Here is a 25,806-nt window from a genome sequence, read left to right as displayed (position 1 = left end):
ACTCTTCTCTGTCTCCTCCTGCCTCTAGGCACTGTGCCCTGGGATTCCAGCGTGGGGTTGGAATTGCTGTTGTGGCCTGGGGGGTGGGGCAGGAGAGTGGCAGGGAGCAAGGCTGTGGGCAGCCTGTTCCATTTTTCCTGACTCATGTACCGCCTCCCGTTTCAGACTAAAGCACATTCTTTGCTGACCCTCTGAAGTGTTGCTTGATTTCCCTGCTGAGACTTTGATGAGAAATTCAGAAAAAGATGCCTGTGACGAAAAATGATCAGAGGCAGGATTACCCAGCTAGAGGAAGAGCAGACTTTAAGGGAACCTGCTCTGGTCAAGGCACTGTGCTAAATGTTTGTCATGCATTCATTGTCTCATTCACTGATTCATTTATTCAGTATTTTATGTGCCTACCGTGTGCTGGGCCCTGGGCCAGGCTCTGGGAATGTAGTGATAAGCAGTACTGTGACTCCTCATCTCATGGAGCATAGGTAGGAGCAGAAGCCAGAATTAAATTACTTGGAATTACATATTGAGAGAGTGCTCCAAAGGGAAGGGATATAGTTTAGGAGACTTTCTAGCCAAGAACCTGACTTTGGCTGAAGAAGTAAGATGTGAGGGTGAGTGACATTAACTTGGTGAAACTGGCAGGTGAGAAGAGCATTCCATTTGGAGGAAAAGCATGTACAAAGGCCCTGGGGTTGGAGAGGATTGCATTTTCCCCCTGCTAGGAATAGCATAATCAGTGAGGCTGAGAGTAAGAGGGAGCTAGAGGATGGAGCAAGGGGGAATGTGGTCCGGATGAGGTTCAGCAGGCAGGAGTAGGACTATGCAGGACCATTGTCACACCTTCTTGTTTAGCAATCACAGATGCATCCAAAAGAAAGTGGTAGGAACCCCATTTTACCAATGAGGAGATGATGTTTAGGGCTGTTAAATGTCTTGTCTAAGGCCTAACACGGTCAGTCAGGGGCACGGCTGAGAGCGAATGCCAGATCTGTGGAGGTTTCCCCCTTTTCCATGGGACTGCACTGGGCACAACCTCTAAAGAGTGGGCCTGGGGACTGGGCACTCTCCTCCATGAAGGAAGGAGAGGAAGAAAGCCTGCAGCAGTAAAGACATGAGGTCAGCATCAAGAATATCTTCCCAGATGAAACAGGGAAAGAAGGTGTGGAAGCTTCTTTAGGTTAGATTCTGTACAGATGATCAGGTGACTAGATCCTTGGGGGTGGGTGTGCAGTGGCAGGAAATGCACCTCAGGGTGGGGGTGAAGAGCTGACCGTGCCCTGGGCCTGGTGGGGCCAAGTCACTTTTCTGCTTCCTTCTGCTCTCAGCAGCCAACAGCCACTTAGAGTTAAGTCTGAGTTCTGGAATGTTCTATGTGAAGCACCCTCGGGCCCTACCTCTCCTACTCTTTCCAACTCCTTTGGGTGCAGCTGCCCCAGGACTGGACGAGAGGAAGAAAGTAGCAGGAGAGGGTGGGAGAGAAGGGTTGAGGGACGCGGGAGCGGGTGTGGCCAGGACAGAGGCAGGCACCGGGACAGAGGCAGGCGCCAGAGGCAGGCGCCAGGAGGGCTGCTTAGAAATGCTGGTGTGGGGTGGAGCAGGAAAGACCGAGAGGGAGCTTCCCCATCTCTGTTACTTGATCCTGGCTGCGCAGGTGAGTATTCTCATTCCCCTAGTACAGATGAGGAAACTGAGTCCCAGCAAGTTTCAGCAGCCTGTCTCAGGTCACCCCTTCCAGGAGTTGAAAGAAGGGGGATCCTGCGAGTCGTATGTTGTCCTGTGGTTGGGAAGAGAGAAAAAGCCAAAGAATAAGCAGAAAAAGGAGGCGTTTTCAATATAACTGAATCTGAAACTGGGGAAACTGTTTTTGGCCCTAAAGATTGGTTTTGAACAGTTCTGGAGATGGACTCCAGAAAGGAAGTAACTTCCCAAAGGTCCGTCCTTCTCCGGGTTCATGAGAAACAGAGGACTTTGTTCCTCTCTGCCCCCGGGTGGGCCTGGCAGGCCAGGAAGGGGTGACAGATGGTAGCGGACTAGCTGAGCAGAGATGAGGATGGTCATGTGTCAGGACTGGGGAAGGGAGGGGAACAGGTGAGGACAGGGCCGGGTGGGCTGGGTCACTGAAATCCTACAAGCCTGGGAGCAGAGCCCTGAGGCTGGTTGGCCTCTGAGCCTGAGGACTGTTCCTGCCGTGTGGAAGGAAGGCAGGTGCTGCTTCTCCCTGGGGAAGCGATCCTGTTCCCCGAGTTCAGGCAGAACTCTCCTCTGGCTTCTGTGGCTTACAATCCAATGACCATGGGGAAGGGACCGATGACACTGATGCCTTACGAATGTGACCACGCTGGGCTTCCCGACAGCCCAGAATTTCTGATCTGCCATCCCACCGCCACCCTGTGCCAACTATGTGCAGGCCCCCGGCCTGGAGCTCAGGTTGTCACATTCAGGCCAGGAGCTGTGAGTGGGGACACAGCCTTGTGTACCAGTGAGCAGGCGAGTTGGGAATCAACTAGCATCAACTAGCATCTGCTAGTGTCCACGGGTCCCTGCTGTGGCTCTGTTCTGACTAGGGGACGGGGTGGTGAGGCCTGTTTTATCTGTTTTACTGCTGGTGGAAGGGATACATGTAGTTTTTTTTTTTTTTTTTTTTTTTACAGGTGGGGTGGAGGCTAATGTGTATTGTTTACCCAGTGTATGGGCCCGGGTCCTGGTAGGAAATGGATGGCTCATTCTATGGGACAACAGAGAGGTTCATGGACTATTTAAAAGGTCTGGGTAAAGCAGTGATGGATGGTGAACACCTCTGGGTGATCCCGAGCAGGAAGACGGAGCCATTCCCACACCAAACCTCAGGGAAAGCAGAGAGCTGGCGGAGAGGAACCCTGACCAGAGCTGTGGTCTTGGGTAGAGGGATGCAGGCACTGGCACCTTGACCTTGGCTCCTCACTCTCTCTCCCATCTCCTGCCAGTCTCTTTCACAGGCTGAAGGCCAAAGCCTTCTGGGGCCCTGGGACCTGAGGGGCTGGGCGATGCTGTCAGTAGCGGCCTCCAGGGCCGCAGAATGGGCTGGCCAGTGGAACGGGGGACATCGACGGGTGGAAGGGCACAGACTTCAGGAATCACCCACGGGGGCTGTAGCTTGAACTTCTGGGGTCAGCACGAATATCAGGGGATGAGAAAAGTGAACATGTGCCTCTCAGGTCCTAGTTCTGATGCATCTCTGCATGGGGTGGGGGGGGGCTGGAGGGTGAAAGTCAGGCATCTGCTAGCTTGTAGGGTAGACTCCTGTCGGGGGCTCGCTGTGTGCCCCGGGGGTTTGTGGGGCGCAGCGAATAGAGATCAGCAAATGGCCTGGGGTGGCCGGGGAGCAGATGGAGCCCTCACTGTCTCCCTGTGGGAGGGGGGTGGCGAGTGTTGCAGGCATGGGGGTGAATCCCAGAGCCTAGAAGGGTAGGAGGAGTATTCAGGGAGTGACCCAGAACGGTGAGGGGTGGGAGGGGACGGTCAGCCCTGGCATCGTGTCTCCACTGATGTTTCTGTGGGGTCCTTGTTGCATGGCAAGGACGCAGCTAGTCCCCCAAGACTACACTGGCTCCCTGATGTTTAGCTGGCTGGCGTATGTGCCGTGGGCGAGGAGGCAGGCTCTGGGCCAGACTGCCTGCTTTCTTGGGCCAACTTTGCCCCTTGGTGCTGTGTGATGGGGTGAGCTGCTTACATTCTCCAATTACTAATGTTCTCCTACTTTCCTCGTGTAATTGTTTGCTATTTTTATCATTATTAATAGTCGTGGCGGACTGGGTAGCTGCCAGTTCTCGGCATCCCCAGGATGCTGGGGCCCTTTCTAGGCCACCAGGAGCCAGTGTTGAGGGTCAGGAGACCGTGGCCACTGATTGGCTATGTGTTCTGGGCAGGTCTCTCTACCTCTCTGGGCCGAGAAGAGGGGTGAGGTCAGGGGTTAGCCAACTGTGGCCAACTCTGGCCTCCTGCCTTTTTTTTTTTTTCCTGCCTGTTTTTGTAAAGAAAGTTTTATTGTAATATGGCCCTGCTTTTTTGTTCATGAGTGATTGCTGAAAAAGCAGACTTGACTAGCTGTACCAGTGACCATTTCCTAAATGGCCTGAAATATTTACTGTGGAATCTTTTACAAAACAAAATGTGTGCCTGCGCCAGGCCAGAGGGTCTCTGCAGTGTCTCCAGGCTCCAACCCTCAGATGCGGATAGCACAGAATCCAGGCCTTTGGAGGGAAAGGGGCCTAAGGCTCCTGGGAGGTGGGTGGGTGGCCCCAGCTGGTTGAGGAGACTTTGGAGGAGGCCTCTTGTGACACTGAGCTCCGCCTATACGGACACCAGCTTCGGGCACAGAGCTGGCTGGCTCTGCCTCACGCCATGCTTGTTTGTCCCTTTGCTGACGTCCCGCCCCACCCCCACGTGCCCTGTCCGGCAAAAGTTCCTGGAGCCTGGCCTGCCCAGGGCAGCACAAACCCTCTGGTTCTTCCCTTTCTCAGGCTGGTTTCATCAGATGCCCTCATTGGGGTCAGTGCATGAGGTGTGCTCTGATCACGTCCTACTTGGGGGAGACAGGGCGGGGCCGGATTTGGAGGTGGTGGGAGCATCATCTATCCCTGATCATGTCCCAGGAGAAGCCAGGAGTGTCCTGCTGCTTCTCTCTGTGTCTTTCAGGCCTGGCCCCACAGGTCTGGGAGAAGGGTCAGGCAGATCCCGGCTGGGAATCAGATCTCCCGGTCTGCCTCCAGATGTCACATGTCCCAGGCCTCAGTGTCCTCACCTGTAGAATGCCTGTTCTGGCCCTTGTCCCCCAACTCCCCAGATTCTTAGGCTCTTCTAAACACCAGGCAGGGATAATGATATCAGTCTCCAGAGGAATGCTAAGTGTGTCAGGCACGGTGGGTGGGTGTGTCTTGGCGTGGAAGGGACTGGGCGCGTCTCGCGGGCATAGGCCTGTTGCTAGGCCAGTAAGCCTGTTTCTGGATTCTGGGCGTGGGTGGAGCCCACGGGAAGCCTGGCACTGTTCTGAACATGGGCAAGGCTGGGCTGGAGCAGACTCCAGCCATGCCAGGGGGCACCTAGGAGGGAGGAAGCAGCTAAAAGGGGTGCTTAACTATAGGAGGGAAGATTCTATGATAACTGTGTTCAGAGGCAAAGCTGGGGTCCATTTCTGGGAATCTTCTTGGGGTTCTGTGGGGGCTCTCACAGCTTCTCCAAGACACTGGGAAGTTGGGTAGGCATGGGCTGGCTGATGGAACCCCAGAAGTGCCCTTTGCATGCTTGGCTGTCTTTTTGGGGCTGTCCCCACAGGCTGGGGAATTCTCTGGCAGGTTGGGAGGAGTCTGCACTCTGCCCCCATGGATCTCAGTCTCTCTTCTGCCCCCTTTCAGAGCCCCGGAGCTATGTGGAGTCGGTGGTGAGGACAGCAGTGGCTGGACCCCGAGCTCAGGACCCCGAGCCCAAGAGCTTTAGCGCCCCAGCTGCCCAGGCCTATGGCCATGAGACGCCCCTGAGGAACGGGACCCTGGGAGGCTCCTTTGTCTCCCCCAGCCCCCTCTCCACCAGCAGCCCCATCCTCAGCGCTGACAGGTAAGCGGGGAAGAGGACCCAGGCTTGGATCTGCCTAGAGCATGGTTGGGCAGAAATCATATCCAGATAGCTGTACCTTGGAAATAGGGGTGCATTGAGAGAGCACCTTGGGTGCCAAAGCCCATGGGGAGCATGAGTGTGGATGAACTATAATTCTCAGGCTGAATTTGATCCCACTGTCCGGAACTGTGCTGGAAGGAATGAGGACCACCGTGGGGAACCAGTCCTTCCCCAAGTTCAAAACTTAGCCAACAGCAATCGCTCTGTAGTGAGTGCTTCTGGTGTGCCAGGCACTTTGCTAAATGCTTTATCTGGTTATTTTATTTAGTTCTCTCAGCAATCCTGAGCAGTAACTAGTCTTATGATACCATTTTTTAGAAGAGGAAACTGAGGCATAGGGAAGCCACGTAGCTTGCTCAAGGTCCTGCAGCTAAACAGTAGCAGAAAAAGGATTTGGACCAAAGGCGTCTGGTTCTAGAGCCCCCATTTCTCCTCTCGCCTGGGCCTGCGTCTCTGTGCCTGCTTGTCCCAGGGTGATAGATGTGCCCAGAGCAGACATATAAGGGTTTGGAGCTCCCAGCGAGGGGCCGCTATTTCTGGCTAGGGATGCAGAGAGAGTTTCTGGCGGCTGGAGGTATCGGTGGTGAGGCCAGAAGGATGAGCAGTTGCGGAAATGTGGAGGAGGAGGAGGGAAGGGGCATTCTAGAAGGAACAGCGCAGCCAGGGCAGAGGGCTGTGGTGTGGATGTATTGGTGCGTGGGGCTGAGAGCATGCACTTGCAGGTGGGAAGGTGGATGGACAGCTGGCATTCTCAGTGGGTCAGACAGAGAGGAGAGCCTGGAATCAGGCTGGGAAGGGCTGTAAAGAGGGAGGCCCCCGTGTGTGGACTGCAGGGGGAGTGGGCTGTAGGCTTTGTGACAGGGAGAACGGGATCTGACATGGGAGAGGGAGCTTAAGATCAGCCCTGCCATAGAGTGCCAGGCCTGGGGGTGCTGACTGGGCTCACCTGCCCCGACCAGAGCTCTCCTCCAGGAGGGGAGACTGCTAGGCGTCCCTTTGCGTGTCCACCCCCTTTCCTGAGTTGGCCTTCCATGGGGCCCAGAAGCTCTCCAGCCACCCCCTCCTGTTGTCACAGGCCAGGCCCGGTGCTGAGTTTGCTGTGTACCCTATGCCCTACTTTGGCCTGGTGCAGTGTGCTCCTCCAGGTCGGGGTGGGCGTGGCCCGGGGGGGCAGAGGCTGTGTTCTCCTGTGTTCTGAGAATTGAGAACCTCAAGCCGAGCAAGCACCCCGGTCCATCTCGCCCCCTCTCCAGCCTCTGCACAGGGCAGACGGCTCCACTTCTCGGCAAGTCTGCTTCTGGGCAGAAGGTGAATTCTTCCTTTAAAGGAAAGGGGATTTTCCTAACCTGGCCAGCCACCACGGCTCCTGTTCAGGGTGCCCTGATATTAGGATGTCTTCACTGATTCTCAGATTCCTCCTGCTGTAGAGTTGGCTCTTTTCAGGGCTCAGGAAGCTAGCGGTTCTGCTGTGGGGTTAGTCTTCCAGAACTCCATGTCAGTGGCCCTCACCCCGCCCCGCTCAGCTTGACGCATCCTTCCATTCCTCAGAGTCCGTGTTATTCTGTCCCAGGAATGGCGTTCCACTCTAGCTCCTTCTGGGATTCGAGGTAGACTCTTTCTTGGCCTGGCCCGTGAGCTGCTTCTTGCCCTTGTCTCTTGCCTGACCCACCACCCCAGGTCCCCCCGGGGACCTGAGCTTATCCATCCTGGCCTCAAGACTCCTTCCAGTCTGTAGCTCCAGACTTCGACCCATCACCCTGTGTAAGGACTGCCCCCCCACCCCTGGCCCCTGTCCAGGGGCTCCTGCTGCAGACCCCGCCTGCTACCGCCCTGCAGCCCCACAGCTCAGACAGGGTCCCTGTCAACCTTTGCCTCTCCTACCATATCATCAAAGGGTAGGACCTTGGGTCTGGAAGGAATCAGGGTTATCTAACTCAGCCCCCTTTTTTGCCATGTGAGAAAAGTTAACCAGGTTTTTCAGAACCTAGGTTTCCCAGCTGGTGGCCGTTGCATTGCCCTGCTGTACAGATAGTTGCACAAAACTTCAGAGGAGAATCTATGATTGTGGTCATTCCCCCAGGGCCAGCCCCTCTGAAATGAATTTTATTGGAATCTTAGAACGGGGAGCGACCTCTGAGCTCATCTAATCTAACCTCCCCAGTAGAGAAGATCTCCCCCCCCCCCACCCCTGCAACATTCAGGTCAAGAAGCGATCAGCTTCTGCTTAAATACTGCTAACCACGGGAGTCTCATTACCATGCAAGGCAGCTTGCTGACTTAGGTGCCAGATCCAATGGCCGGAAAGCAGACCTTGCAATAGGCTGAAATCTTCTGTGAGACTTGTTGTCTTTGCCTTCTGGAGCTAACCAGGAGTGAAAGCCCAATTCCAGCACTCTCTGTGTCCAAAGACGATCATAGTATTCTGGGAAAAGTGAGTCCAGGTGGGGATGCTCCCAGCAGGAATAGGAGCGAGGTGGGTCGACCCCTCCCTGCTGTTCAGTTTTGGTGATATTGGAGGTGACATGAGGACAGCTATCTTCAGTGTCCCTAGGGAGACCCCCTCACTTTGATTTGCGGTTTAGGAGTCAACGGGGGCCATGGGGGAAACATGGGCTTTGAAATCAGAAGCAGTTGAGCTGGAACCCTGGTCTTTTACCGTGTGGTCATGAGCTCAGTGCTTCACGTCTCTGAGCCTCTGTCTCTTCTTCTGCTGCTTCCATAGGGTGATGTGCAAAAGTCATGACGTTTTGGCACACATGCCAGTAGAACTCTTATCGTTGGTGGTGGGAGGGTGGGCTGCGGAAAGCTTGTTCTTCACCTTGACATCTCACTCGGCCTCCTCTCTCTCTAGCACTTCGGTGGGGAGTTTCCCGTCTGGGGAAAGCAGTGACCAGGGCCCCCGGACACCCACCCAGCCTCTGCTGGATTCGGGCTTCCGTCCCGGGAGCCTGGGCCAGCCCAGCCCTTCGGCTCAGAGAAACTACCAGAGCTCTTCTCCTCTCCTGCCTACGGGCAGCAGCTACGGCAGCCCCGACTACTCCCTTCAGCAGTTCGGCTCCCCGGAAGGCCAGGCGCGGTCTCAGTTCACTGTGGCTGGCGTCCACACGGTGTCTGGGAGCCCTCAGGCACGCCACAGGACAGTGGGCACCAACACCCCCCCCAGTCCTGGCTTTGGCCGCCGGGCCATCAACCCCAGCCTGGCAGCCCCTGGTAGTCCCAGTCTGAGCCACCGCCAGGTGATGGGTCCAGCAGGAACTGGTTTCCATGGCAGCACCGTCTCCAGCCCCCAGGGTAGTGCGGCGACCACTCCAGGAAGCCCCAGCCTGGGCCGGCATCCCGGGGCCCACCAGGTTCCTGGCCTCCATGGTGGTGTGGCCACGACTCCGGGAAGCCCCAGTCTGGGCCGGCATCCCGGGGCCCACCAAAGCAGCCTGGCTCCTGGTCTCCATGGCAACACGATAGCCAGCCCGGGAAGCCCCAGCATGGGCCGGCACCTGGGAGGGTCTGGATCTGTGGTTCCCGGCAGCCCTAGCCTGGACCGGCATGTGGCCTACGGTGGTCACTCCACCCCTGAGGACCCAAGACCCACACTGTCCCGGCAGAGCAGTGCCTCTGGCTACCAGGCTCCCTCCACGCCCTCCTTCCCCGTGTCCCCTGCCTACTACCCGGGCCTGAGCAGCCCTGCCACCTCCCCGTCACCGGATTCAGCAGCCTTCCGTCAAGGGAGCCCCACACCAGCCTTGCCGGAAAAGAGGAGGATGTCCGTGGGAGACCGCGCGGGCAGCCTCCCCAACTATGCCACCGTCAACGGGAAGGTGTCCTCTTCGCCTGTGGCCAGCGGTATGTCTAGTCCCAGCGGGGGCAGCACTGTCTCTTTCTCCCACACGCTGCCCGACTTCTCCAAGTACTCCATGCCAGGTGAGCCCCTCCTGCCGCCCCTGCCTCTACTGTGATGCGTTGTCTATTGGTTCAGGTATCTGTCTCCACCTCTGTTCTGACGTCTTTTTGGCACATGACCTCATTGAGCAGATCACTGACTTCTGGGGCTCAGTCTCCTTGTCTGTACAATGGGAGTTGAGGTGTCCTCAGAGTAAGTGTGCTGGGTGTGGATTCTGTGATGAGGACGTGGGTGCCCACAAGGATGATGAGGAGGAGGAGGAAAGTAATAATGGTGACATTACCGTGAACGATGATCCTCTCCCCCAGCCTGGCTTCTGTCACCTGTTGAGCACGTGCTGTGTGCCAGGCTCTGAGCCACTCATGGGCTCCTTAGTCTTCACAGCTGCATGGTACAGTAGGTATTCTTGCCCTTATTTTATTTTGTTTTGTTTTGTTTTATTTTATTATTTTATTTTATTTTATTTTTAATTTAACTTAATTTTATTTTTAAATTTTATTTTATAGATTTTTACTATTTGTTTGAGAGAGAACACAAGCACGGGAAGGGACAGAGGGAGAGGGAGAAGCAGGCTTCCTGCTGATCACAGAGCCCAATGCGGGTCCCAATCTCCTGACCCTGAGATCAAGACCTGAGCCGAAGGCAGATGCTTAACCCCCTGAGCCATCCAGGTGCCCCCTTTACAACTCCCATTTTATGCAGGAGCAAACCGAGGCTTAGGGAGGCTCAGTCATTCATCCAGGGTTACACACTTGATAAATGATTTCTGATCTGGGCCCGCGTACCCTAAAGTTTGTGCCCTTAAAGTGTGATTGGAGTTGAATGATCATGTTTCCATACTTGTGATTTAGCCTTCCCTTGAAAATCTGCCTTCCCAACGTGGACCACCTACGTTTGGTCACTCACAGCACTCTGTCCCCACCTTTTGATCCCCCTGTGTGCATGTCACTAATAATGGATCAAGCAGCCAGCTGCCCTGTGGGCCGAGGCTGGGGGTTGGGCACGTTTGCCGGAGTCTGGTTCCTACCGTCCCGGGTTTGCAGAATCCTCTGTGTGTTCACGCACTGAATTCTTCACTCATCACCAGAACTAGGCATTTTTCTCCTCTGTGGAGAGGGCTCATTATTAAACACAAAGGTCGAGGCCTCAGCTGATCTGCAGCTCAGCCAGTCCTGGAACATGACTGTTGCAGAGTGGCCCTGGGGTTCTGGGGCATTCGAGGATGATTTAGACAGTTTCCGGCAGCCCAGGATGGGCCCCAGCTGCCTTGATGCTCAGTGTGACTCTCCCGGGTCCTGCCCTGAGCCTGCCAACTCGGGACACCTACAAGGACCTTGCACACCCCTGCTTCCTGCTGCCCACCAGGGACATCTGGTTCCCAGCCCCTCTTCTTAGAGGATGGAAAACTTCTAGTAGTTGGGACATTTCCTGTTTCCCACCATCTTCCCTGCTTAAAATAGCCATTGGAGTCAACACAGGAAGGCACATGGGGCTCCAGCCGCCTCTGACAGCTCATTAGGCCCCAGCAGCAGTGGGGGCCTGGGCCTTCTGAGCAGAGAGAGAGAGAGGCAGCAGGCAGCCCTTGTGGCCCAGATGCCTAGCCCCGAGCACCCCCCCTCCACGCACAGCTGCCAGGAAAGGGAGCTGGCCTACCCCCTCGCTGTCCTCTGGAGGCCGGTCCCAGGGGTCTAGCACGGTGTAACTGACAAGTCTAAATGAACTGAGCGTTGGACACAGAGTCTAACTCGTGGCTCGGTCCTCACCATCAGCTTCCCAGCAACATCAGCACAGGGTCCCTCTGTGCCAGCTTCTCTTCCAAGAAAGGAGAGTAAAAACACGTATGCAATTGGAATCTTCCTTGCTCCCTCTTCCTCCAGCCCCCCATTTGTTTCTTTGGTGCCAAAACATGAAGGAGCTGCTTGGAGAGAGAGGACCACACATTGGCGGCTGTGTTTCCTTACCTGGGAAGGACTTACAGGAGCCTTTCCGAGAACCAGCTGTGTGATTTGGGCAGGTCCCTCTCCCTCTCTGAACCTCACTTCCCTCATTTGTAAAGTTAAGTGGTCAGACTCGATGCTCTCTGAGCATCTTTCAGAATCTAAATGCTCCATAAAGCGTCTCTGGTCTGTGGAGGGTCTGAGTGAGGGTCATTTGCCAGGTCAGTGGGGCAGGTATATGATGCACAGTAGATAGCCTCTAGGCCACCCCCTCCTCTGTTCCAGGGCAGATCCTCCTCTGTTCCAGGGCAGGGCTGAATTTCTTTGTGATGCAGAACACGGGCTCTCCATATAGGGCATGAGGGGCTAAGGGGGCTGGGAAGAAGTGATGGGAATGTCTCTTTCTTCTCTCATCTTTGCGGTGGTTATGACACAACTGGGAAGTCCATCTTATGGAGAAAGAGGCCAAAAGGTGGGGTGCCTTAGCCTGTGGGAGAGAAGCTGCAGGAAGGGTTTAGTCCAAATCTTCTGGAGAAAGGAGGGGATGGAGTGGAGGAGGCCTTTCCTCAGCTCGGGGAGAATGCTGTGCCAGGCTCTTGGACAGGAGAGCAGCTTCATGATGCATGACAGTTGGCAGGAGAGGGGAAGGATGGGCAGGCTGCTCAAGGTCCCCTCTAGCAGTGAGGACACTGCCTTCCTGTGCTAGTTTTCTGTGACCACCATGACACCTGGTCACTTGAGACGACAGAATTTAATCCTTCCCAGGCTAGAGGCTAGAAGTCCAAAGTCAAGGTTTTCGAAGGTTTGGTTCCTTCTGGAGGCTCGAGGGAGATTCTGCTCTAGGACTCCTCTTAGCTTCTCATGGTGGTTGGCAATCCCTGGTGTCCCTTGGCTTATAGATACACCCTTTGGTCTTTGCCTCCGTCTCCATGACCCTCCCCACGTGTCTCTGTGTCTTCCCCTCTTCTGGTAAGGACATAAGTCTTACGACATTGGGGCCCCTTTTACCCAGCACGACCTCACCTTACCTTAATGACATCTGCAGAGACCCTATTTCCGAATAAGGTCGTATTCACAGGTACCCGGACTTAGAGCTCCAACAGACCTTCTTGGGGGCTACAGTTCAACCCCTAACGCTGTTTCTCTCTCTTCCTCTCTCGTAGACAACAGCCCTGAGACACGGGCTAAAGTGAAGTTTGTTCAGGACACTTCCAAGTATTGGTACAAGCCTGAGATCTCCAGAGAGCAGGGTGAGTCCCGGGTGGCACGAGGGTCCTGTGGTCCATTGGAGGTCACTGCTGCCCGCCGCCCACTGTGTCTTCCTTGGGCACGGAACACAAGCAGACCTCCTCCTTTTTGTCACACGTGGCAGTCACAGGTCAGACAGTAAGAGGCACGTCCCCACAGTGAAGCGTGGGGGTAGTGCAGAAGCAGGGTTCGTAGACCCATGAAGGGTCCTTAAAATCAGCGAAGTCTGGGTTTTCCAAGTAAAGTAAAAGGCCAGCTAACATAATAGCAGATCTCAGCCCCGTGTCTACACAAGGTGGAAGATTTGTGCACGTTTTACAGAAAGAGCAAACTTGGGATAGTGGGGCTGGGTATGATGCCCACTTTCAGGCTCCCCAGGCAGGCAGGTGTTGGCGACAGGTTCGAACTGGACTGTTGCCTGTTGGTTTAACTGTAGTTTAGGGGAACGCACCGTGTCGGCTGGCTTCCGTATTGTGTGTGGCTGCTGTTGGGTGGCCGTGGTGGCCCTGTGCTTGCAGCAGGGGCTGCACTGCCTGCTAAGCCCGGAATATCTACTACCTGGCTTTTCATAGAAGACACTTGTCTCCTGTAGCAGAGGAGGACTCTTCTGAACCTTCAGTTCTAAAGAACGAGGTTCGATAGGCCTCGAGTCACAACTAAGATCACGGCCATCTCTGTCCTCTCCCCCTTCTCTCCTCATCTCCTGCCCATCCTAGCCATCGCACTCCTCAAGGACCAGGAGCCAGGGGCCTTCATCATCCGCGACAGCCACTCCTTCCGAGGGGCCTATGGGCTGGCCATGAAGGTGTCTTCTCCCCCTCCGACCATCATGCAGCAGAATAAAAAAGGTAGCTCCCCCTCCTCGAACAGGGCTTCTAGACAACATGGTTGTCAGTCCTGTGTCCTCGGAGACTGAGGTGCCTGAGGTCCCCAAGAGCAGCAGGGTCCTGGTCCCTGCTGAGTCAGACTCTTCAGGAGAGCAAGTCCTGGGCCTGGTGATGGCTGGGGTCAGAGCACAGGGAAGCAGGATTATGGAACCCTGTGGTTGTATTTGCCTGAGTGGTGGTCTCTCCATTCTGGGGTTCTGGCCGTACTACCCATCTCAGCCTTGCTCCCCTCCCAAAGCCGCAGTGGTGAGAAGTGATGGAGTGCCATTGGCAGGTGGAGGGAGAGTGCCACAAAAAGTGCTCTATCCTCCTCTCTTTTCATCCCAGGGGACATGACCCACGAGCTGGTGAGACATTTCCTGATCGAGACCGGCCCCAGAGGAGTCAAGCTCAAGGGGTGCCCCAATGAGCCAAACTTTGGTGAGCTGTCCCCCGCTTCCATAACCTGCCTGCAGAGTCTCAGGTGGCCCATGGTCCCCCTTGTCATGGGTGCAGGGACCAGTGGCCCTCGTCCTCTGTACTGTGGCTGCTTTGCTTAGCCACAGGCCTTTTCATATTTGTCCCACTGCCTGAAAAGCTTGATCATTGGAATTTGAATAACAACCACAGATGGCCCCCTACAATGTGAAAGTCACCGTCTGGGAACCTTTTATTACTTCTGGTCTCCTCACAGTTCTGCCTGGGAAGTGTTATGGCCCCATTTCCCACATGAGGTTCACAGAAGCCAGACTTACCCAAGGAACACAGAGCTGAAAAGTGACTGAGCCGGGATTTCATCCCATGATTCTCTGCTACCTCTGCTGCACTGTCCTGAGAGGGGCCCCAGCAGCCGGAAGGACTGAAGAGAGATGTTGGGAGGAATTTTCTGGAAAGGACCTTTGTGGCAGCTAGAGGGAACCTCTGGAAACTTCTCCCTTAGATCTTGCTAACAAGAAGGGGGTGGGTTTTCAGCTTCATTGTTGGACTGAGGGAGAGGTGATAAAAAAGCCAGAGATTATGGATAATGGGGTGGGGTGTCTGGGCTCCCCAGCGCCCTGGCCCGCTCCCAGGGACACCGGTCCTGACGTGCTATCTCCTCCCACAGGGTCTCTCTCTGCCCTTGTCTACCAGCATTCCATCATCCCACTGGCTCTGCCCTGTAAGCTGGTCATTCCAAACCGAGGTACGAACGTGAGACTCCTTGCTCTCCAAGTACATCTCCGAGCTGGCCTCCTCCTTGTGTCCGCTCTGCCAGCTGCTCCAGAACACAGGCCAGGGTTGGAGGACATGGGTCATTTTGCCAGTCTGGGGAAATTCAAAACTTCTCTCCTTCCCCCCACCCCCACCCAATACAAAAGAAGGAAAGCTCTTTAAAAAACTTAACTCCAGGAACACACATAATTGACTTGCCAGATTGTTCTGGAAAATTCTCTGGTGGCTTTAAGGAATTCTTTCACGAATCTTCAGAATAAGCCCAGGGGAGGCACTAGAAGTAGGAAACAGTCAGGGGGAGGACCAAGTGTAGAGGCTGAGATGGGCATTGGTGGACGGGGCTGAGGGGAGGGGGAGGGGAAGGAGGTTTTATGTGGTGGGGGACCTTCCCCGGGGGTTGGAGGTTGGCATGAGCGAAGAGGAGGGAGTGTAGTCGGAGGAAGAGGTGGCCAGGCTCTGCCTGGCGTGGGAAGGAAATGGGGCCAAGATGTCCTTGGAGTTTCCGGTCTGCTCGGCTGTGAGGGTGTTCTCTGACTGAGGGGTTGCAGAACTGATGGGAAGAGCAAGGCTTGTTGGTTGTGGGAAGTATAAATGGAACCCGAGAGCCTTGGAAGTTATAGGTGAGAATCTGAGTGGGACCATGGGCCCAGCGAAGGAGAGTTTAGCCCTTGTCAGAGAAGTGTTTCAGCTTTGGAGGAGGGTGGACAGACATCCAGGACAGACACGGGATGGGGTTCTGCCACCCGGCCCCACATACAAGGACCATGCGTGGGGGATTGTGCTTGGCCTTGACCTCGAGGTCTAGGAACTAGAGACTGGGTCCCTTCTCCCCATCCTCTGTTCAAAACTAGGATATTCAGAAGTGTTTCTGGGAATTTCTTCCAGTTTCTCTCAGAGCTCCTGCGGTTATGCCCACACACAAAAACCCCAGTATTATTTGATATTTTCAATGTATCCAACTCAATTCATTGAATTATTAATGATAATTGACCAACATTATTGGTTTAAAGGTTCAAATACAACTTAAGTAGCATTATTAACCCCGCATTTTGGACACCAACTAAATTATAGTTCTATAAAATTTATGTAAGTAGTTGAGCAATTATAAAACTGTTTGATATTTACATTGTAGAAAACAGCACTTTGCAAAGTATGGTTCCCAGACCCACGGGGTTGGCCGTCCTGGAACTTGTTAAAAATGCAAATACTCTCAGGCCCCACCTACTCAGGAACTCGGGGGTGGGGCTCGGCCATCTGGGTTTTCGTAAGCCTGCACACCGGAGTCTGGCGTGTCAATAAGAACTGACAATACTCAGTTCTTATTAATATTGAAATTATAGTTGTGTCGCATTAAGGGCTTGATGGCTTAGGGCCCTCATGGAGCTACACAAAGACATACCCACGGGCAATGACAAGAGCAACATCCATTGCCACTCAAAGACCTGCTTTATGCCAAGCACTGGGCTCCTCCTGTGCGTGGAACATCTCAAAAACCCAGCAAAATGGGTACAATCGCATCTCCGTGTTATAGCTCCTTGGCAGATGCTGGGGCGAGAGTCTGAACCCCACACTGTTGGACTCCAGAGCGCTCCCCCCGCGTGCGGCACACTTGCCGTCACTGTTGGAATGTTCCAACTAGACACACACGTGCCACCTGCCAGGGCCTGTTATGAAAAGCAGTATCCGTTGCACAAAGTATTTGCAGAGCTTGCCTGAGGCTCAACCAGACGTGTGCTGCTTTCCAGCTCTTGAGTTTTAATTACCAGCTGAATTAAATTTTTGTTTCAGACCCCACAGATGAGTCGAAATCTAGCTCGGGCCCTGCCAATTCCACCACTGATCTGCTGAAGCAAGGGGCAGGTGAGCGGCTGCCCCAGCCTGGGTCCCCACGCAGGCTCCTCCCCTCTCCTCTGGCCTGCCCTGTCCCTCCCTCAGACCCGAATATCGCCGCCAGGCAGTCCACATGTCTGTGCAGATGCCTGGCTGGGGGCTGGCCTAGAATTCATCCACTCCTTCTCCCCAAAGAGCTGACGTGGTATGTCATCCCTCCCCCCCCACCCCATTGTGGCCCCACTGACTCCTCTCTGGGTGGGCTTATTCCAGCCTGCAATGTGCTGTTCGTCAACTCCGTGGACATGGAGTCGCTCACTGGGCCACAGGCCATTTCCAAAGCCACTTCTGAGACGCTGGCTGCTGACCCCACACCAGCTGCCACCATCGTTCACTTCAAAGTTTCTGCCCAGGGAATCACATTGACTGACAACCAGAGAAAGTAAGCCTCGTCTACTTGCTTCCATGTCGGACTCTCTCCCGGTGACCGTCTATCCATCTACTTACCCACATGCTTACCATTTGTTCCTTGTACTCACCTGTTCACCCACCCACCCATCTGCCTACCCATCCATGCATCCATCCATCCACCTGCCAGCTCATCCAGCCACCTATCCACTCTTCTACCCACCCACCCATCCATCCGGTTACTCATCCACTCACCAGTTGATTCGCTCATTCCTGCATCCATTCATCCTCCATTTATCCTCTCCCACCCATTTATCCCATCATCCATTTCTCTCTCTATCCATCCATGCATCCATCCTTCCTTCCATCCATCCATCCATCCATCCACCCACCCACCATTCCATCCATCCATCCATCCATCCATTCTTCCTTCTGTCCGTCCATCCATCCATCCTTCCTTCCATCCACGCATCCACCCACCCACCCTTCCATACATCCATCCACCCACCCATCCATCCATCCATCCATCCTTCCATCCATCCATCCTTCCTTCCTTCCACCTTTCCTACTACAGTTGTGCCTGGATTGAGCACACAGCCATAAATACAACTGACAAAAGTGCCTGCTTTCTAGAGCAGAGCCTTTCCTCTCAGACTCTCCCTCCTACTTCTTTCCTTCCTCCTCCAGGGTTTGCTCATTTTCTCCTTCTTCAATACCAATTTCTTCCTTCTTTTCCCACTTACTAGCGTTTGGGACATGTTTCAGTGACGCATCTGTTTGTCCCTGGGCATCGCTTCTACGAGTGGCCCAGGCCATCTTGCGTATAAGGTGGAGGCTGGGCCAGTCCGTGACAGCCACAGTGGTGGCCTGGCCCGCAAGGGGAGGTTGGAAGAGAGTGGTCACTTCCACGCTCATTCTCTGTTTACCTGTTATCTGTACCTCAGGCTCTTCTTCAGGCGACACTACCCACTCAACACTGTCACCTTCTGTGACCTGGATCCTCAGGAGAGAAAGTAAGTCTTCTGCAGACACCTTCCCTTCTGCACACTTTTAGAACACTGGAGTCTCCCTGTGTGCAAGTGTGTGCACGTGTGGCTGAGGGTGAATATTCTTGGTTCAGCTTGAAGGTCTGCCTGTGTTTGTGAGACTGTGAGTAATTGTGTTGAGTAGCTATCTGAGTTTTTCCCACCACACATTTGGAGACCCTCCCAGGGAGTTAGATGATTGCTTCCATGCCCTCTGCCATATCCTTGACCTTGAATCTGCTTCTCCTCTGCACACCAGAGAGCTCCTTGGGAGATAGGCTGCGGTGTTCTCTTCACCCTCAGTGCCTCCCCCTGCTTGATCTTTGGAGGCCCCCATCCACCTGGAATGGGGTCTCCCTTGCCTTCCCCTGGGAGGCCTCATCATGTGAGGGGCTGGGTTCTGGGCGGTAAAAAGGTATAGTGTTTTATGCGATGGTGTGTTTCTTTCCACAGGTGGATGAAAACAGAGGGAGGTGTCCCCGCTAAGTAAGTGCCTTCTCCCCTGCCCCTGCAGGCTGCTCCTGGGGGAGGCCTAGAATCTGGGGCCAGGGGTAGGCGAAGGGTAACAGAGGCCTTTGTGCTGGGGTCAGTCACTCGGGAGAAAAGCTTGGCCAAGCAGCAAGGACTTTTGCTTTCTCCTTTCTTGAGGCTGGAGCTAGTCTTGTCACCTTGCCTCTCCTAGAACCAGACTGTCAGGGAGCTGGGGAAGTGGACAGAGAGCTGGAAACATATTGGAGGCTGTGGCCACGGGGCAGGGGGTTGTTTGAATGGTCTTTCTGCCCAAATCCTGGCTTCCTTGATTCCCATTCTCACTCTTTGGGTGAGCCTCTGTGAATCCTGTAGTCTGGAGGGAATCTTGCTCAGCAGTGGAAAGCTCCATGAACGCCCCTGGGAGCATTCAGAGGGGCTGTGTGGGATGGAGGGGACCTCGCCATGCCCGAGGTCATGTAAAGAATGGGCGGCCCAGCTGAAAGGAGGACCCAGGTGTCCAGCCATCTCAAAGCATGCCTCACACCTGCTTTAGGCTTCTCTGAGTTCCCAGGACCGTTAGGGTCTCCGAGTCCCTGATCCAAGCAAGCAGGCCCAAGCTCTGTGTCTGAAGGAGTTCATCCTTGGTTCATCCTTGGTTCCGAGCTCTGTGTCTGAAGGAGTGCATCCATCCGGGCCCCGTGATGGGGAGATGATGGGTGGGGGACAGAAGTGGGCTGCTCCCAAGCCCGGAAATTTTTCTCCTCATTCTGGAGCTGGTTTTGTGCTGAGCTTCCTGCTGACGTGACCTTGCTCTGCAGAGCAGAGGCCCAGGAGAGCCTGGCTCCGTCAGGGGGACAGCGTTGGGGTGGGGGGGTAGGTATGCCAGGCACCTGAGGCCCCAGATTTCAGGAGGCGTGTTCTCAGGTTCCTGCAAATGCTCCTCCCTGCCCTGGGGCTGAGGTTTCCTGCCTGGATCCATTCCCCCCAGCAGAGAAAGGACCTGGCAGTCATTGAACTGGCTGGGGGAGCTGAAGTAAATAGCAGGGGGAGGGTAGGCGGGCCATGCTTAGGCTGGTGAGGTTGGCTGGCTCCCCACCCTGGCAGAACCAGGCAGCCAGGCTTGGCTCGAGGTCCTGTGGTGGCTCGGAGCCACTCCTTCCCTCCGCCCTTACTGCCCTCCTGGGCACCGAGGAGCCTGAGCGGCCTGGAAGGGAGGTGCTGGGGCTTGGGCCATGGACCCAGGCATCCCCTGCACTTGGGCAGGTCACCATCCCGGACTTTGGGCCCTCGCTGCTTCAGGCTCCTGAAACAAAGGTGGGGAGAGCAAAGCTGTAGGAAGTCCTACATCCGTGTGCGTGTGCGTGTGCGTGTTTATGCGTGCGGGTGGTGGCAAGCAGGACCCAACTTTGCTAATTTTAGCTGTTGTGGTCCAGTCCTGGGGAGAGGGGTTTCCATCGGAATCTCCAGCTGTCCGATTTCCCCATCTCGCTCTAATTAGCAATGTGCTGACTGGGAGGGGACCTGGGCTCACATTCTGTTCTCTGCTCATATTTTTAACTCTGTTTTGCAGAGAGAATGCCAGGTCACTCTGGTGCAGGGAGTGGGGGTAGGGAGGAACAGGTGTGGGGTCCCCCATCCCCTCCCATTCTCTTGAGCCAAGGAGAAGTGTGTGTGTGTGTGTGTGTGTGTGTGTGTGAGGGGGGTGGCAACCCCTTGTCCTTTTGTCTCCCTGATCCTCTCCTGGTGTCTGAGGAGGACAAGCACTCTGACGGGCCGTCTGTGTTTTCTTCACGTGCTTCTGTGTTGTGTGCAAGAACAGGCTGGGCCGGGTGGGGCTGGGAAGTGCCAGAGAAGCCTGCCTAGGAATGTCCCTGTTTTATTTTTGGTCTCCTCCCCACCTCTTGCTGTCCAGTCTCCTCATTTGCTTCCAGCTCCTCCTCCCCCATTGTTCCTCAAAGGGGAATGACTGCCTACCCCGAAAACAGGGACACTCTCATCCCTGGGACCTGGCTTTCTGGGGCTGGACGAGAGGGAGGATTCTCTCCCGTCCCATGTGCAGGGGGAGGTGGGAAGACCGGGGAGGGGCTTCGAGCTGAGGATGGGCCTGCTCACACTGGCAGCGCTCCCAGGTCTCGGGTGTCCCCCACCCCGCAACCCTCTCCTCACGCCTGTCACCCCCTCTCCTGCCCCCACCACCCCCCACAGGCTCTTTGGCTTCGTGGCCCGGAAGCAGGGCAGCACCACCGACAACGCCTGCCACCTCTTCGCTGAGCTTGACCCCAACCAGCCCGCCTCCGCCATCGTCAACTTCGTCTCCAAGGTCATGCTGAATGCCGGCCAGAAGAGATGAACGCCACCCCTCGCCCAGGGCCAGGGCAGTGGGGATGGGGCATGTGGGGAGGGGACCCATGAATCCTGACCACCCTTGAATCCAGAAGGAGGACTTTGGGCCAATTTTGGAGAAGGAGAGAAGAAAGTGCAACGTGGGGAGGGGGAAGTGAATTGCAGAGGGGAAGGGGGAGAGAGAGAGAGAGAGAGAGAGAGAGAAAGAAAAAGATGGAGGAGAATAACTCGGATTCCCCTGGGTAGATGAATACTGTGGAGCCCCCAAAGCCTCCACTGCCCACCAGGTCCACCTGACTCCCCCCACCCCTCTGAGAGGATGGGGCTCCTCAGAGGAGACCGATCAGCTCCTTGGGATCTGTCATTTGGGAGTAGATGGAAAAGCTCTGTCTCCCTAACCCTACTGCTTGGCAAGGAGAAATCAGATTGAGAGCATCCTTTTCTGCCTGCCTCTGGGGTAGATGGGTGAACCAAATAGAGCCAGCATGGGACATCAAGTGGCCGAACTTTTGCCTTTGAAAGTTTCTGAGTCCTGGGGTACCCCGGGGTCTCGGGACTGTGTCTCCGCCGTGCAGTCTGTGCGGGTGTGTGTAGAGGGTGTGTCGTGGGACCACACCCTTGTCCTCACACACTGACTTCCACGTGCCTCTTAGCCAAGGTCGTATCACCTAGCCTTGTCTGTGCCCTGCATGTTTGCACACACATATGCCTCCTGTCCAGAGAAGGTGACAGCAGGGGGTGACAGGGCAGCCTGAGGGGACATAAGCCCCGTTCCCCAGGATTCTGGGTCACAGACTGTGGGTCCCTGCACCTGCGCTCTCGCGGCCCTGGGCGTTGTCAGCCCCTTCTCAACAAAGACCCCAGCGGGGCAGGGGAGGCCAGAGTATTGGTTTTGGAGGGAGGTGCAGGCACACATGTGCGTAGTTTTGGGGAAGAGAGCCACCAGGAGGGGTGGCCTTGGCCTTGGAGCTCAGCAGATTGGACAGATTGGACGTGTGTGGTCCCGCATTAGCCTGGGCAGGTCGCTCCTACTGGCCCGAGTCCTCAACCCGTTCTTGGGTTTTGTGCCCCAGACCAGCCTTTCCTCACTTGCTTATCTGCTTGTTACCCTTCTGGGTGTGGGGGATTGAGCCTTCCTGCCCTGCCCTGCCCTGTCCTTCAGGGTCCCCACGTTGGAGCTTGTCCTGGGGAACCTGCTTTCAGAAGCCCTGCCCAGCAAGCCCCAGGAGAGGCCCCCGAAGGGCTCGTGGCTCTCTCTTGAGTGTTTTGGGGTCTGATTTCTACCAGACTGCCCGGGATGTCCTTAGCAGATTTTTTGTTGCTGCTGTCTCTGCATCCCACATGGCCTGCCTACCATGCCAAAACCTTGCTGTTCCCCCTCCTGCCTTGGTTTCCCTGGCAGAGCCAAGCTGCCCACGGAACAGAGGGACCAAGGGATGCATTGAGGTCAGAGGGCCAAGAAGCCATCTGGGCAGTTGGGGACCCCTCAGACCACCACCCAAGGACTCTAAGCTGGAATGGAAAATTCACCAGGACTCCATTCTTGGGGGGCTTCTTAAGCCTATGGGGTCCCCTAGAGAGAGGCATTGTACTGATATATAAATATATATAATATATATGTGAGACATACAGAATCTGTAAGCTAATAAAATATAAGAAAAGGTTAAAAAAAAGAATAGGTAAATTGACGAGAAGTATTTATTGTTTCCCCATATTGCTTTATTGCCTCCCTGGGCATAAAACAATTCCCAACCCTTTTTCATGTCTAAGTGAAGTCTGAAATGTAAGGGCCCTTTATTCTTGGAGGAAGCAGGGGCTCAGTGGTTGCACCTGCTCCATTCCTTTGGCCCCCTTATTTTCTGGCAAGCCCGGGGCACAGCAGTCAGCTCCCAGAGAGGGCAAGGGGGCTGCCCTCCTCCCTGGGGGACTGCTGGGACAAGGGTGTGTGTGGTGGATGGGGGATGTGTGTGTCTTTTGCATTTTTTCTCCTCCAAGAAGCTGTATCTGTGTGGATGTTCTGTTTTCAGGGAGTTGGAAAGGAGAGTGTCTGACTGTGGGGAGCAGGTCCCCGCTTCCTAAAGGTTGCAACCTTGTACTTGGTGACCGAGTTTCCTCCAAAGTGCTCTTCCTTCTGAGGCATTCAAGCCAGATACCCAGAAATCCTCCCCTCCTCCTTCCCACCCACCCCAACTCTCTCCCCAGATGGGAGATATTTCCTCCCCACTTCCTGTGTAAATATCTTACATCTCCTGCTGGACATGTTCCTGGGCACTTGTCCCTCCTGGTCTGGATGGCCTCTCCTCACTCGGGGCCTGGTGGAGCGGCAGACCCTTCAGCAGCCAGCCCTGGGCCTTCACACACGCTTTCCTACTGCCCACCGGCAGCCCCTGCCTCCCAGGCATGGCCAGCCTGCCCCACTCAGGCCTGAGCCCATTGTGACTCTGGGAAGGACCAGGGCATCCTGGGAAGCTGAGCAGCTCATTCCTCACTCCCTCGCATCCCTCTGGAAGGAGTGGGTTTCCAGAAGAACGCTAGGGAAGGGTACCCCAGTCTCCAAGTGGCCCCACCTTTGGGTCAGACACTGGTTGGGAGGACACTGTGGCCCTCCCAGGTCTCATAGGTTAGGTCTGTGCACCCCTGCGTGCACGCGGGCGCACACACACACACACACACACACACACACAGCACTGCAGTATATTCTTGCCAAAGATTTCCTTTAAGAGAAAGCACTTTTAATCATTATTGTTATTATTGTGTAAATGTCTAACCTTTTCTCTCCTCCCTCCCCCGCACCCCTTTTTGCTGTTACTGTTGAATCTGTCTGTCAGCCAGGAGAGTGCTGTCTGGTCTTGAAAACAGGCTGGCAGGGCCAGGGTCCGGGGGAGGTTGGCAAGGAGGAACCCGAGAGGCAGGGTCAGGTTACAGGGCGGGGTGCAAACGCCAGGCAGGCTCATGGCCCCCGTGCTCCAGCCAGGCGTCTGAGGCCGGCCTCGGGCCTCCCTGGGGCTGGCCTGCGTAGTGTCTGGAGGGAAGAGGGCAGGGAAGTGACATCTGTCTGATTCGGGGAGAGAGGGCCAACGAGGTGCAGGGGGGTTCCATGCCGGTAGACCAGGAGGAGAGGGCAGAGCACGGGAACAATGGAGAAGTGACCCCAGAGGGGAGAGAGGAGGGAAGGGAGCTGTTGGGTCCACCTCCAGGGGTTCCCGGAATGCCCCTGCCCAGCAGCCTTGGTGTCCTGGCTTCCTTACCTAGCCAGCTGCTTGAGGGCCATGTACGCGGTGTCCGAGGTTTGGGATGGGCCTTCTGATCCCCCTCTTCATCGGAGTCTCTCCTAGCAGCTCTGAAAACTCATGGACCCCTTCTCCCTTGGGTTTTGAGAAATCCCTCTGTGTATCAGAGAGTGGCAGGATAGGGACGGTGGGGCCTGGTGGCCAGAAGAAGCCACAGCCAGCTGGACAAGTGTGATCCTTATAAAGGGGGCTCTCAGGAGGGGAGGGAGGATACTCCGATGTGCCCCAGTCCGGGTCGGGCAGGTTCCTCCTGCCACACAAGGTGTGTGGAGGTGTCTAGAAGCAGAACATCTATGCCCTGGACATTTGTCCACCAACCCTCCCTCCCGGGTCTACCGTGCTTCTTTGGAGCTTCTCAACTTCAGGCCCTGGGAAGGTCAAGTAGGTCCATGCCCTGTCCGGGGGCTCCCTCTGGCCCCTACATCTCCCCATGCTCAGGGTCCTTGGAGAAGTTGGAGGCAGAGTCAAAGAGCCATGCCTCATCCAGGTCCAGGCCCCAGGATCTAGAGACTGGGGCTCCTGGCCAGTGTAAGGCTGAATGTAGGTGTGTGTGCGCGTGTGCGCGTGCGTGAGGGGTATACGGTGCATATTTTGCTGATCTCTTTAGGAAATGTAGGGTTAGCGTCAAAGGGAGTGGGTGGGCAATAGGACATCCAGTTCAATATCACCCAGCTGTGAAAGGAATCAGGAGGGCCCCTGATGGGAGGAGCCGCAGTATTGTTGTTGGGGACGACTCGCCCCCCTGGGTGGGGCTCTGGCAGATGGGCTCCTTCCTGACTTCTCTGTCCTCCGATGTCCAGACCTTTGGAGGACTTCCATGTACGTCCCACACCTGGCCTCTTTCTGGCAGTGGGGTCTTTGCTGACGGATGTCCCAAGTTTGGTTTCTGGTCAGTGTTAAACAGGTTGAGACTCTCCTGGGTGGCCGTGTTTGGTTTGTGTGTGAGAGTGAGCACATCGGTGTTCACATGCTGTGTTCCCCCATTTTCTCTCCTCCCTCTGTCATGCCATCCAGAACAAATGTAAGAGATTCTTTGCCTCCGCCTCCCGGCCTCCCCGGCCCCTGCAGGACAGACGGAAGAACCCAGCCTCCTCCCCACCCCCTGGCTGTGTATTTATATAGATGGAAATATCCTTTCTATTTTGTATCATCGTGCCTATAGCCTCTGCCACCTGTGTAAACCCCGATCTGCGCTACTTCCCTGGATATGAATGTATCGAAGCCCTTGCTCGCCCGCTCCTGTACAGCTGCTTTGTCTCCTTGCGCCCATTGTATGGCTTTATTCATGATAAAGCGAAAGAAAAATCTGTGTCTTTCTCTAGCTGTGTTCTTTGGGAAGGGGTCTGCCCAGGGGTCTGCGGTGAGCACAAAGGGGTCCCCTCCAGGCTCCAGATGTGCAGTGGGCTTCAGGGGGTGCCTCTTGCACACAGCTCCCCCATCATTCTCCCAGTGGCTTTCCCGCTGTCCAGGTCTCGGTTCTCATTGCCATGAAAGTTTCATCTGGACTCTTCCAGCGAGGAGCGAAACTCAAACTGGTTTTAAGTGGAAAAAAAAAAAAAAAAGCACTTTATTGGCTCTCGAGGCCCAGCGGGACCCGACAGCTTCAATGGCGGAGCTGGAATTGGTCTCCAT

The 25,806-nt window shown here is 55.2% G+C and overlaps 1 protein-coding gene across 11 annotated transcripts in view; it reads left to right on the top strand.

Moving 5' to 3' along the window:
• TNS1 (tensin 1) overlaps positions 1-25,483 on the top strand; it is a 200,456-nt gene extending 174,973 nt beyond the window's left edge. For all 11 annotated transcript variants that reach the window (XM_047721014.1, XM_047721015.1, XM_047721013.1 and 8 more), the window contains 11 exons: positions 5,388-5,586; positions 8,498-9,564; positions 12,645-12,731; positions 13,446-13,577; positions 13,944-14,036; positions 14,701-14,778; positions 16,596-16,667; positions 16,911-17,079; positions 17,990-18,058; positions 18,524-18,556; positions 20,747-25,483. In XM_047721014.1, the coding sequence (XP_047576970.1) occupies positions 5,388-5,586; positions 8,498-9,564; positions 12,645-12,731; positions 13,446-13,577; positions 13,944-14,036; positions 14,701-14,778; positions 16,596-16,667; positions 16,911-17,079; positions 17,990-18,058; positions 18,524-18,556; positions 20,747-20,891 (2,144 nt within the window). In that variant the 3' untranslated portion in view covers positions 20,892-25,483. The remainder of the gene's footprint in view (positions 1-5,387; positions 5,587-8,497; positions 9,565-12,644; positions 12,732-13,445; positions 13,578-13,943; positions 14,037-14,700; positions 14,779-16,595; positions 16,668-16,910; positions 17,080-17,989; positions 18,059-18,523; positions 18,557-20,746) is intronic.
• Positions 25,484-25,806: the final 323 nt, after the last annotated feature.

This window comes from Lutra lutra, chromosome 3 (assembly GCF_902655055.1).
Source record: "Lutra lutra chromosome 3, mLutLut1.2, whole genome shotgun sequence".
NCBI lineage: Eukaryota > Metazoa > Chordata > Mammalia > Carnivora > Mustelidae > Lutra > Lutra lutra.
The sequence above is the reverse complement of the archived record's forward strand: the minus strand, read 5'-3'. Positions and strand labels throughout refer to the sequence as shown.